Source organism: Podarcis filfolensis (genome assembly GCF_964270895.1).
Source record: "Podarcis filfolensis genome assembly, chromosome: 5".
Lineage (NCBI taxonomy): Eukaryota > Metazoa > Chordata > Lepidosauria > Squamata > Lacertidae > Podarcis > Podarcis filfolensis.
This window is the reverse complement of record NC_139608.1, coordinates 60,570,574-60,584,078: the sequence shown is the minus strand read 5'-3', so window position 1 is coordinate 60,584,078 and position 13,505 is coordinate 60,570,574. Positions and strand designations below refer to the sequence as shown.

General features: G+C 39.1%; 1 protein-coding gene across 2 annotated transcripts in view; it reads left to right on the top strand.

Annotated features, from left to right (window-relative positions):
- Window positions 1–13,505, top strand: part of CFAP46 (cilia and flagella associated protein 46) — an 82,432-nt gene that overhangs the window by 29,405 nt on the left and 39,522 nt on the right. For both annotated transcript variants that reach the window (XM_083616810.1, XM_083616811.1), the window contains exons 21-31: window positions 816–965; window positions 1,620–1,727; window positions 2,441–2,622; window positions 5,545–5,676; window positions 7,984–8,152; window positions 8,547–8,625; window positions 8,726–8,864; window positions 9,971–10,154; window positions 11,272–11,431; window positions 11,996–12,156; window positions 13,020–13,139. In XM_083616810.1, coding sequence (XP_083472936.1) covers window positions 816–965; window positions 1,620–1,727; window positions 2,441–2,622; window positions 5,545–5,676; window positions 7,984–8,152; window positions 8,547–8,625; window positions 8,726–8,864; window positions 9,971–10,154; window positions 11,272–11,431; window positions 11,996–12,156; window positions 13,020–13,139 — 1,584 coding nt within the window. The remainder of the gene's footprint in view (window positions 1–815; window positions 966–1,619; window positions 1,728–2,440; window positions 2,623–5,544; window positions 5,677–7,983; window positions 8,153–8,546; window positions 8,626–8,725; window positions 8,865–9,970; window positions 10,155–11,271; window positions 11,432–11,995; window positions 12,157–13,019; window positions 13,140–13,505) is intronic.

Sequence of the window (13,505 nt, the reverse complement as noted above, 5' to 3'; positions counted from 1 at the left end):
CCCCATCGTTCTGCCCGGACGCTGAGGTCCAGCGCCAAGGGCCTTCTGGCGGTTCCCTCATTGCAAGAAGTGAAGTTACAGGGAACCAGACAGAGGGCCTTCTTGGTAGTGGCGCCCGCCCTGTGGAACGCCCTCCTACCAGATGTCAAAGCGATAAACAACTACCTGACATTCAGAAGACATCTTAAGGCAGCCCTGTTCAGGGAAGTTTTTAATGTGTGATATTTTAGTGTTTTTTGGTTTCTATGGAAGCCGCCCAGAGTGGCTGGGGAAACCCAGCCAGATGGGCGGGGTACAAATAAATTATTATTATTATTATTATTATTATTATTATTATTATTATTATTACTATTATTATTATTATCCTTCCCACTTCCCTCCCCCAAGAAAACCCCTTGAAAGCTCTGCCATCTCTAATAAGCAAATATTATTTTAGCATTAACAGCAGGCATATTTAACTCAACAGTGGTGTGTTCAGTTCATAATTATGCATTGACTTTGATTTTTTATGTGCCTTGTCTCAAAGATCAAGGAACAATATTATGCTCTTTTTGTTTATGCGGTTCTATTGTGTGTGTTTTATGTATGCTGCCTTGACAACTTATAAAAGAAGGAATAGAAATATTATAAATAAATAAATAAGCAAGCAAGCAAGCAAGCAAGCCAAGATTATGAATCTCACCATTGATTTTTTGGGCGAAAATATACCAATTGTAGTAATCTCAGTTCAACAACTGGATAAAACAGAATATTTGTTAATTGTGTGCGTGCATTAACTTTTTCTTCTTTCACATTTGCAAAATATTCTTCTTCAGGTTTGTGAATTTGCTATGCATTTGCCAAATGGGAGTGTACCTGATGAGCCGGTGCCAGCTGCTATGCGTCAGCAGGTCATTGCTACTTGGGTGAAAGCCAAACAGCTAGTTCAGCATCAGATTGGGAAGTGGCTTGGAGTCGATGATGAGGTAGCAAGCCTAATTGTTTGAAAAAATAAAGGCCACTGTTGGGCACTTCTTTATAAATACTTTGTTTCAGAGACGGAATACGTAAAACGTTTTAAATGTGTTTTAAGCGCAATATACAGTGTCACACTAGATGGCCCCATTAGCTAAAGTGGTGCTTCAGGTTAAGAACAGTTTCAGGTTAAGAACGGACCTGGAGAACGAATTAAGTTCTTAACCTGAGGTACCACTGTAGAGTCATTACTGCAAAGAGAGCTCATTTCCTCTTTTCCCATTCTCATACAGGAAAGCAGGCAGTTAACCGGAAACACTTCTGCTCGTGGAAGTCAGGGCACCCTGTTTTTGCAGGTCTGCCCCCTTCTGCTGCAATCCTCTAAACTGCATCCCATTCTGTCCCAGCAAATCTTCGACTTTCAGCACCAGCTTGTCAGGAGGGGCAGGCAACTTAAGTAGATTGAGGGAACAAATCAGGTGCCCTCACTCGCCCAAGCAGCCATTCTTTACATTAAAGAAAAACCACCATTAGATACAACCCAAAGTCATTATAGAGTTATCCATATGGATTAGTAAGTAGCGTAAAGTATCGGTCCTTAACTATTCAATAATATGCCTTGTTTTCTGCAAACACCCTGAATATTGATGTCTCTTTCTATTCAGGGTAATGAAGAGGGGTTCAATCCCATGGCAAAAGTTTTTATTGGTTTGGAAATGTACTCATGCAATGGTTTGGGTCTCATGGAGTTTTCGCTTCCAAACCTCTCTCATGTACGTATGTTGTTCTTTTGACTGTATGTGTGCAATTACAGCTAGAAGCTTGCTTTAAGTGAGGCAAACGATGGCAAGCCGAGCCAAACCAAACCAAACCATGGTTTAGCTCACTCACATGAGCACAGCTGCAAACGCCATTTCTTCTCTGGGAACTCACGTAATTGTTCTTTTGACGGTATGTGTGTTCCTGCCAAGTCACCTTTTGGCTTACATGCAAGCCAACTCAACCTATAAATGTCCTGGACTAGCTCTGGCCAGGGCTGCTACCCCTTTGCTAGTGTTAAGAGGAGATTCAATTATTCTCTTTCTTCTGCCCAAGTGATCTAAAGTGTATGATTCTATCTACATTCTGATCCTCTTGAGAAACACTATGAAGGCTTTGTGCGCTAAAAAAACAGGCACTGAGAACATGGTTGCCTTTAGGATTTCAATTCCAATGCAAAGGAGATAGGTTTCTTTGAATTCTTCAAAGAGTTTTCCTTAATTTTATTTGCTCATGTATTATATCCCACTTCTACATGGCACTCTCAGTAGTTTGCCATCTCTGTTTCCAAATAAATCCATACTTGCGCAGCACTGCAACATCAGGTGCTCTCAGACCGTTCTGTACAACATCATGTAACATCTCATTCTGTGAAATATCTTAGACTGAAAATATTAGATGTTAGCATTGTGGACACAGGAAAATATTATCTGACTATCATTTGCAGTTGGTGAAAATGGCATTGGAGTGCAGTTGGTCAGACTCACTCGTGGAACTTCAGACAATGACAAGACTTGCACATTTTGCACATACCATCCATGATCATGAAATGGTTATGACTTGCTCTCAGAAGGCTTTGGAATTAGATGATAAAGCAGCATACAACACGGATGCAAAGAAAAAGGCAATGTAAGTAGATGCATGACTTACAAATCTCAACTTCTAAGAAACATTGGGTGGTATTCAGCTAAGTTTTATCCAGAGTAGACCTGTTAAAATTAATGGACCTAATTTCATCATGTTCATTAATTTCAGTGGATCCATTCTGAGTAAAACTTAATTGAATACCACCCCATTAATTATACTTAAACATGGGGTGGAATTCAACATTGTATTGTTACAATTTTTCCACCTGTGCATGTTTATTAGCTTACCAGGCAGAGTGATCTCCCCATCTCTCCCCCTATGCCCTGTTCTGGGGGTTCTCCCAGTCCTAAGCCCCATTGTGCAGGGTTTTCACTGGTGCAGAACCTGGTGCAGATGTAACAGAGCTGATCTCTTAACAGCAGTGAAAATATTTGGAACAGCACAGACCCTTCCAAGAGGAATTTCCCCATTCCATCTTTGCTTCGGTTAAGTAATATTTTGACACCATTAACTGTTAGTTAAAGCTACAAGGTTCCAAGTTCTCTTAACTAGGCTTTGAAGTTGGTATAAGATGCTTGTTATATTTAACCACATTGTTTGTGGTGGGATGATTGAAATTACTCTGGGGAAGAGGCCATGCAATCCTGCGTCCCATTACCTCTGTTAAGATATTTCCCGTTACATCTGTATGGGCCCTTCGGTGGTCATTCTCTTGCTCTTCAGTCTCTGCAGTATTGACTGTTGAATAGTGGTTTTGTGGATGAATTTATTTTATCTGCATCTTTCTCTTGAACTATATAGCTGTATATGAAATATTTTGTTCTCAAGCATTCCTTAGTTTGTGAAATACTCTGTAGGGTTTTCCATTCCATTCCCATATCTAATGAATGGAAATAGCATCCCATCTTTTATCAGTGTCTTTTAGCCAACTTTAACCCGAGAGTTTTCATGCTGTTGATAAATACAGTTCATTATGAATATTAGAACTGAAAGATAAATACGGCATAGCAGGGGTTGGGAAAATGCTTTTACATTTTCCTTCTGAATGTGTACAATAGAACTCTGCTGACCTCTAATGGATATAATAATTATTGCATTATACTATTTGCCCTAGGTTGTATCTGTCTATGTTCAGGATAGTCATAAGGGTAAAAGTAAATAGGGCCAAACTAAACATGGTATACAGTTGCATGTAACATTGACCCTTTTTTAAATAAATAAATAAAAAGAGAGAATCAACCACAGGAGGATGGAGTCTTAAGCAGAAAACCAGGAGGTAGAGAAGAAGTGCTTCTTTCTCCTTGGCCCATTTTTATGCTGAATCCTCCCAGTTTCCAATATTGGCAATTTGTACATGAATAATTTGTATATCTCAGCTGTCCAGATTATTTCTTGTAAATGATTTTTAGCATTTCAGCTTGATATGAGAAGCCTTCCCAAACTCCTATTCATTTTCATTCAGGTTTAACAGCATAGGTTGTTTTGAACTGCATATTATCCAAATGCCTTTTGCATGTCCTCTAGACTGTTTCAGTTTATCAGATTTGTTGTGGTATTTCTTTCTCTCAAAAATGGTACCCAAGGTGGTTTTCAACATTGAGATAATATCATGTAACATTATATTGTAACATTATATAGTAATGATACTATAAAAATACTGAAGAAGAGCTAAAACGGCCTCAGAACTGTGTGGAGGCATAACATTTTGTGTGGAGACTTTGATGTTAAAGGTGCAATCCCCCTCTTCGCAATGGATTTCCTTTAAATAAACCTTGCTCCAAACGCCATTGCTGTAGCAAGAGCCAGTCTCTCAAGTTGTAGAGTACATCCTGGAAACGAAAACATTCATACCAGGACAAAGAGCCTGCCGAGCCTAAATCGGCTGGCACTCAAGCTGGTACTATGGGCTTTTGCAGATGGTGCACAGAATGGCCATGTGCTGTTTCTGCCAAGGAAACGACCACGGACATTTATGCAAATGGACAGGAAATTTCCCTGTGAACTCAGATGCTTCAGATTTTGCCACAAGCAGAATACGATTGGCCAGATCACTGGTCATCCTGGATAAAATGAATACATTGGATTTGTATCAGGTTTCAGAACAATTTGTGAATGAAAGGATAAGCTTTGTTATCAAAATCTCTTGAGCTATTCAGGAATAACATCAGAACAAGGATCATGCAGATATTACTTAACTAACAAGTGGAACCTGGCCAGAACATAAGGAGTTACTGACACTGTGCAGCAGGCATGGCATGCCTCTCTCCTCTCTCTCCTACACAGAATGCCCCCCCAACCTACTACCCGGGGCACGTCCCCCCTCTCACCCACCTTAATCCATGCCTCAGAACCGAACTCCCGATCATCACTTTTCAACTGTAGTCTTTTATCTCTCTTTTCACAAAAAGAAGCAGATAAGGCAGACAAGGTAGAATGAATAATAATAATAATAATAATAATAATAATAATAATAATAATAAATTGTCCAGTAGCACTAAGTTTGTTCTGGGTATAAGCTTTCGTGTGCATGCAAACATCTTCAGACACAAAAGCTTATACCCAGAACAAACTTAGTTGGTCTCTAAGGTGCTACTGAACAAAAAAACAATTTTTTTTATTTATTTCGATTACGTCAGACCAACACAGCTATCTACCTGAAGGTAGAATGAGTTCCAGGTTTTTATTTATTTAGGTGGTATATGAGGTGGCTGTTGGTTTTTTTCTTCTTCCAATTTTAGCTTTCTGTTTAGCTTTTCTGTGTTGGAACAATATCTAGTGTTTATACAATTGAAGTGTGAACTTGTATGAAGTTCAGACAATCTGATTTTCAGAGCGTTCCACAGGTAGATGCTGCCCACCAAGGACACGAACATCCTTGTGCTGGCAGATGGTTTTAAAGCCTAGTTTTTGACCTATATTGTACGGTAATGTTAACTCCAGTTGGCAATGGCTTGTTTTTTACAGGAGCGATTATGCGGAGAGACAGGGAATGCTAAGCATTGCTGCTTGTACACAAGGGAAGAGTATGATGGAAAATTTGGCTGGGAAAAAACATATGCGTTTGGCGGCATCAAAACTCTTTGTTGAAAGTGCAAGGTATGTTGCACGTTTTGGACCATATTAAGTTTCCTTTCCTTTAAAATAACAAATGTATATACCCTATACATATGCAAAGCCCATGCAATGAAGAGTATTGACAAAATCAGAATTTTTACCCACGCAGAACATTCATATTCTCCTTATAGCACAGAGTTATAGAATTGTAGATTTGGAAGAGACCATGAAGGTTATCTAGTGCAGGAATCTTTTGCCCAACATGGGGCTCGAAACCCTGAAATTAAGAATCTCATGCTCTGCTGACTGAGCTATCTTAGCATGCTATTGATTTCTTCAAACATCATGGTACCCAGCTATGGCTTACTGGGTCTAGAGTGACCGACAGGAAATACACATCTATAAGGCCCCAAGACCCTTCACTTTCATTTGTTCAAAAAAGTAAAACAGTGAAATATGGAGCCACTGTTCTAAGGCTGCAGATGCCGAGGCGCTAAGGATGCTGCATCACTGTTGCTAAGCAACCAAGGACAGGAATGTTGACCAACATCACCTGGGACTTGGAAAGGGGCCAGGTCTCCCTAGATCTAGATCAAGGGAAGTAATAGTGCCACTGTATTCTGCTCTGGTCAGACCTCACCTGGAGTACTGTGTCCAGTTCTGGGCACCACAGTTCAAGAAGGACACTGACAAACTGGAACGTGTCCAGAGGAGGGCAACCAAAATGGTCAAAGGCCTGGAAACGATGCCTTATGAGGAACGGCTAAGGGAGCTGGGCATGTTTAGCCTGGAGAAGAGGAGGTTAAGGGGTGATATGATAGCCATGTTCAAATATATAAAAGGATGTCACATAGAGGAGGGAGAAAGGTTGTTTTCTGCTGCTCCAGAGAAGCGGACACGGAGCAATGGTTCCAAACTACAAGAAAAAAGATTCCACCTAAACATTAGGAAGAACTTCCTGACAGTAAGAGCTGTTCGACAGTGGAATTTGCTGCCAAGGAGTGTGGTGGAGTCTCCTTCTTTGGAGGTCTTTAAGCAGAGGCTTGACAACCATATGTCAGGAGTGCTCTGATGGTGTTTCCTGCTTGGCAGGGGGTTGGACTCGATGGCCCTTGTGGTCTCTTCCAACTCTATGATTCTATGATTCTCCCAGAGATCTAGCAGACATTTTTTTAAAGTTCTCAGCAGTATGGCTTACGCATTATAGAAACATTTTAGCGGAGGCTTGAAGTTACTAATTATTGTGCCACATGTTTTTTCAGTTCTTTTGACGAGTTGCTGCATGGGCAATAGATATATTTGCACTTTCCATTTTTGTGGGGGAGGGAAAGCAGCCATGGCTTCTCCCACTTGTTTGCTCTCCGGGCATGGCATCAAAGCATCTCACATTGCAACTTCCACACCCTGTGAAATTATTATATACTCTGATGTATTTAAATTGGCATCTCATAATGGGAAATGTGTTCAGGAGAGATATGAAAGTAGCTTGAAACTGGTTAAGGGTTAAATAGCTCCATTATTTGGATTTCAGTCTTAATGGAGCATTAGAAAAAATGTCATTTATGGAAATAACATCACCTTTATAGATAAATGGCTCTAATCTGTACCTCTGAGGTTAAAAATACTATGGACAGATGGTCTGAATATCTGCAGATAAAATTTATGTAAGGAAGTATCAGTGCAACATTTCCATTTTGATCAACAGACTGCATTTGGAAAAACAAAATACCAATTGGGGATAAGAAACATCTATAAAGTACTGTTAGGTTCTGTTAAGCAACACACCTCTGTTTAAAATTTAATGATAAACTGGATGCAATATTTAGGTCATCTAGTAAGTTCTGACATTTGGGAAAACATCTGGATATGTCGCATTATTTTTTCACCTTGTGCTAACCTGAGGGAAAACTGCTATGAAATGATGACCAGATGGTATATAATTCCTCAAAAATTATAATCATGGAGGATCCTCTCTATTGCAAATGTAACTGTGGTTATTTTTTTTAAAGTGTGGCAGTGGGAAATTATTTTCAACAAAACCACAGGAATCTGTTAAATAACTTGGAGTTCCATTCACAATTACACCATTTTTTTCTTTACAATGTGCAAAGATATGCTATCCATATATTTTTGAGTGGGAACAGATGCACATTTTCCATAGACTTTTTTTCATTTACAGAAAACATTTACAGAAAACTCTTGTTATGGAGTGAATCCCTTAATACTTTTAGGAAATGTGGTATCTTATCCTTACAAAAGGATACTGGGCTTGCTGTACTGTAATTGAATCAAATTTTTACTACATTTTGCAGCAGCCACCTGACTGTATTGTGTTTTCCACCTTCCTAGGTATGCAGGAGAAGCTGGGGATCTTGCTCTTGCTATGATAGCAGCTAGACACTTCTGGAATGGCTGCTTACCCTTCATTGGTTCCTCAGCAGATAGACAGCAGCTCAAGAAGCCCACTGAAATCATTATCAAGAGCATCAATAAAGCATCAGAAGCCAAAAATAAGCAGGTAATAAATAGCAGTACCTTCTATATCTAATACCTCTTATGGGAATGTTTTGCCTTCAGACAATTCAAAACGGAACGAGCGACTTAAAACTAAATCAGGGCTAGTTCACTCATATTGTTATGTGACATTTGCCAAGAGGGCCTGAATTTGCTGGTCGGGTCTTTAAAATAACTAACTAATCAACAGCCCTTCGCTTCCCCATTCTCTTGGCTTCTTAGCCCACGAACCGCCAAATCTCTCTTACATGTCCACAATCTACTGCCATTGAACACACACCTTATTCGAGCTGTTTTGCCAGCGCAGCCAAATAGACCTTCCTTCAAATAAGTTTGCTTTGTGAAAACTGTATTAAGATGTTCATGAACACTCCCCCCACCCCTACTTCATTATTTAGGAAATGGAGCATATGTTACACTTGCATCAGTGGCCTACAACAGACTTTCAAAGCAGTAGCTTCTCAGATGGGCATTCAGGTAAGTTCTCATCCTTTGATCATGAAGTTTGCTTGGTTTTTGTGAGGTGGCTGTATTGGCTTTGCAATCTCTAAAACATTGCTTTTAATCTGTTTCAAAGGTGCTGATGAGGATTTGACCTTAAGGACGTTCTTATATATATTACTGTTCCAAGTACATGCTGATAAACATGACTGGGAGGCAGGCCTCAAAGTCTTAGATGAAGCTACTCAGATGCTCCCTCGAACTAAGCACAGACTGTAAGCTGTTTGGATTGTTCTTAGGATGTGTTGGGGGTTGCTGGTGCTTGCTGTTGTTTCACAATCTAGAAATAGAGCTGATCCAAAAGATGGAGAGGGAGTGTGGAACTCTAGGAGGAAGTGTGGAAGAGGGGTAGAACCTTAATGGGAGAAGGAGAGTAGGTTGAAAGTGAAGCACACCCAAAATAGTTCTGCAGAGGTTCTGCTGGTGTGTATTGCACCTTGCTAACCACTGAACCACCCCACCGCCCTTCCTCTGGCAAGCAACAGTAGCACGCATTCCAGGAGGCTAATGTTGTGCTCTGCCCTACTCAGTGAATCGCCTCTGGTAGTATTTGCATAGTACAGGATGGTCTCAGGGCCCCCTCCCTTTCAAATTTTAAAGGTGAAGCTGCACTGTTTGGCTGAGCACCCACTGGCAGTGCAGCTGCCCCACATTTTGTGCTTTGTCTCTCGTGTTTTAAGATGACAACAGGCGGGAGTTGAACTTCCCTAGCAGTTGAAGGCAAAAATCACTGTTCAGATTTGAAGAAGCTACTGGGGTTCTGTTGTATACTGAGAAACCTCTTTTGACATTAAGCAGTGTGTAAACTAATTAATAATGGTGATGATTAGAATTAAGTGTTCATTATCAAGTCTCAAGAAGTAAACGCTGTGGGAGGAATTAAACGTGCTATATTGAACATTCATCAGCTCAAGCATTTCAGCTTGCTGGACGGAACGATTCCCACCCCCCATGCACCATTTTCACGGTTCCCCCAACACTCCCCTTCTGAGCCAGTTTAGAGAGGAGAGGAGAAGAAAGAAGCCCCATTGCATGAGTGGAAGTCCTTGTGCAAATCTTCCACTGCTGAGCATTAGATTGATCCCTCCCTTGTTAGAATACTGTCTCTTAAGTCTCATACATATTTATCCAGTATGCATTTTTCAGGCTGAACTCTGGGCTAAGATTAATTGCTGTAGATTGGTGGAGACAGAAGTACTTGTCACACATATATGTTGACTTCTGATTCCAAAATGCATCATAAAAGCCTTATGATATCACTTAAAAACAACTTATATAAAATCAGTGATGAGCATTGATTTTGTCAAATTCTTTTTCCTAGCCCAATATTTAAACAGATGGTAATGGTGAAGTCAAGACTTGGGCGTAACTATATAATGGAAATTCAGAAATTCAGAGATGAAAGTGAAGAGTACATGTCAGATATGTGGCATCGTCTGGCATCTGTGTCGTCCGATCTTGTGGGACAGTTGTCTTGCTACCAAAATGCAATTGAAGTTTTACAGGTCTGTATCTGCTTTCTTTTAAAATGTACTTTTAAAATATTACTGGTATGTGTTTCTAAATTGTGAAGATTGTAACAGCAGTATGGCAGGCAAAAATCAAACAGGTTAAGCCATTTCTAGTATGGAAATACAATTACAGGAAAAGTTTCTGCTGTTCACATTCCGTCAGCCATTTTATGTGTGTGGCCAATTTATTTTGGGGCTATCCACTCCAACTGCAAAAGAGGACATAAATTTGTATATAACACCAGTTTATGCAAATCTGTGTCCTCTTTTGTGAGTAGGTCATGGGCCCAATCTTTTATATATATACATATATATAATAATATATATATGTGTGTGTGTGTGTGTGTATATATATATATATATATATATATATATATATATATATATATATATTATATATACATATATATAATAATATATATACCTGTGGTGTGTTGCTTGAGACACTATGCATAAAAGTTTATTGTAGTATTCTTGTTGTCCTTATGCATTCTTTTCATAATGCAATTTCTGTTGTTCTGATTTGTTTTCTGCACCACTTTTTTTCACTGATTATGAGTTATCAGTAGATGTTTAAAATATTGCTTTGCTAGTATGTTTGCAAATGATGCTGTTGGTTAACTTGAGATGTTTGGATTCCTAACAGCTGGGGACATACAAGTTCCCTAGTTTGTCTGAGATCAGTGCATTCCTGGTTGCATATTTAAACTTATTCTTTTGGTCTGAAAGGAAATGAAACATATTTTTCAAGAACAACTGCTCTCTTTCCAACCGAACTCCCCTTGAGCAAATCTCTATTTTGCTGACTGGCAATAATGTATTTATTACTGCACTGGTTGCAAAATATGTCTGGGCGGCAAATAAGTTGTGAGCTAGGCACCAAGACAAGTATCAGAAGGAGGAGTGTGAGATGTGGAGCGCTTAGCCTAGGCAAGAGTGATTTTTACATTTTTGTATGTTTGCTTTGCTGTTATTGTTCAGTTTTAAATCAATTATTTGTATTCTCACATTGTGACCAATTGTGATGGCTTAATAGCTTTTAGAAATAAAGATTCATTCATTCATTATCAAGAACAACTAGGTTAAGAATGTATTCCCTGTTTTTATACAGAAAAAAGAATATTCATTAAAGAAAGTTGATAATCTAATAGCATTTGCAGAATGGCTGTACTCCAATCAATTTCCTCTTAGTGAAGCTATTAAACACCTGGACTGGGCAGTATATATATTACTGTATCTGAAACCTCTCCGAAAAAGCCCTGAAGAAGAAGGTATGTCTTTAAATAAATCTAAAATAATAAGTTATTTCAGAGTTTGCCTTTCCAGTGTATTCTGATATTTTAGTAACCTGTAGAACTTTCTCTTTGACCCTGAGGACATATTTTAGTTTAGGCTTCTGAACAGTACTTTTTATATTAAATTTATAGGTTTTAGCTTGCATGACTTCTCCTTTTAAAATGAAGATAAATACAAACTCTCTACCATGAATATCCTGTGTAGATCTGCAGACAGATCTAGAGAACTGCTACATTTTTTATTTTAAAATAATGGCAAATGAGATGTGTTTCTTCATCCTAGCGTCACTAGATTTAAAAAAACCCTACCTAGGTGAACATAATCCATGTTAAAATTGTGGCTAAATACAAACTTAACACTTCCACCCCAAGCCAGCTCTTCCCCATGCCCCCATTTGGCTTAATATCCTGATCATGATTTCTGAAGCTTGTTCACAAGTTTGTGACACTGGTCGCCTGGTAAAGGTATTGACCTAGTGTGGATTTTGGTCGTATGAAAGAACATGGTGACGTTTGCTTTATTGTTATTTCTGACCACAGATTCTAATGACCGAATTGCCATTGAGGATTTAAGAAGTATAAGGCAGATAGAAGCTTTGTTTAGAGCTCACACGGTAATGGCAGTCATTTCCGGACATAGTTCGCCTTTTCACGAGCAGCACTGTTTGATGGCATATGCTTTTGTGATGCGCATTTGGCAGGTAAGAAAATAATAAAAAGTATGGTGTGTTGGTGTACTGTGTCAATATGCCAGCTTTCCTATAAACTGTTGGCTGGCATTCCCCTCGATCACATAGATTGTATGAAAAGTAAGATTATTACAACAACTTTTGACTTTATTTTTCTATCCTTATTCTGTATAATTCTCAAAGAATGTTCATCCATATACAGTGATACCTTGGTTCTCAAACACCTTGGTACTCAAATGCCTTTGTTCTCAGACGCCGAAAACTCAGAAGTAAGTGTTCTGGTTTTCGAACACTTTTCAGAAGCGGAATGTCCAATGCAGCTGCCAGCTATTGTTTCCAGGGCACCTGCACCAATCAGAAGCTGCGCCTTGGTTTTTGAACATTTCGGAAGTCAAAATGACTTCTTGAATGGATTAAGTTAGAGAACCAAGGTGCCACTGTATGTGTAAATCATGGTGTTTTGATGTTGTATTTTTCCTTCAAGAATGTAATGAAAAGAAGTAAGATTATTACAATATAGGTTTTGATGAAAGTATATTGTATGTTTCCCATGCTCTCCTCTCTGCAGTATATTCCCCTCGTTCTCCATCCCTCATGGTTCAGTAGGTTGCTGCAGATATAGGGTGAGGGTTGAGTAAGACAAGAAACTCTTCTATGAATTTCTGTAAGTCAACCAGTTTTAGGATCAAGGCTATTAACTTGCATCTGTATAGGTTTGCTCTTTATAAAAGAAAAGGAGATTACTACCATCTGTAAACCTCTAAAACCTACCCAGTTGTCTTAATTCTTTCATTTTCTACATTTGGCTGTAAATAACTCCACCTTTTGTAGGTTTCCTTCCCTGACTAAAAACAAATGCAATTATTTTTGCTCAGGTGTCACTGGCAGCAGCGGGAACCTTTTTAAAGACAATGGGCAAAGTTTCGCCAACTCAGCAAACGAGTCCCAAATCGAAAGGCAAAAAAGATGCAAAACAAAACAAAGATGCAAAACAAGTAAGGCACTCTTCTATATAAAAACCATACTTTCCCTCCCAAAGAAAATGGTTTACTTCTTAACAGTAATTAATTATTAAGTAAGAATTCTGTAAATCTCTTTTTCTTTAACTCCCTATGCATCCTAATCCGATGAAACAGATTGCATGCCCAGGCGTTGTGACCCGCCTCCCCACCCCCTGTTAAATGACCACTCGTGACAACATACGTTTTTGGTTTAAATTAGGCCATGACTTCATTGATTACAGATGTAAATGGCATTGGCTCAGATGAAAGAGATAACCTATATCAACCAACCCGCCTGTTGGCTGAGTCTTCCCAGGAGTCAAACTGTTGGTGAGGGGGTCCTATGACATACATTAAATA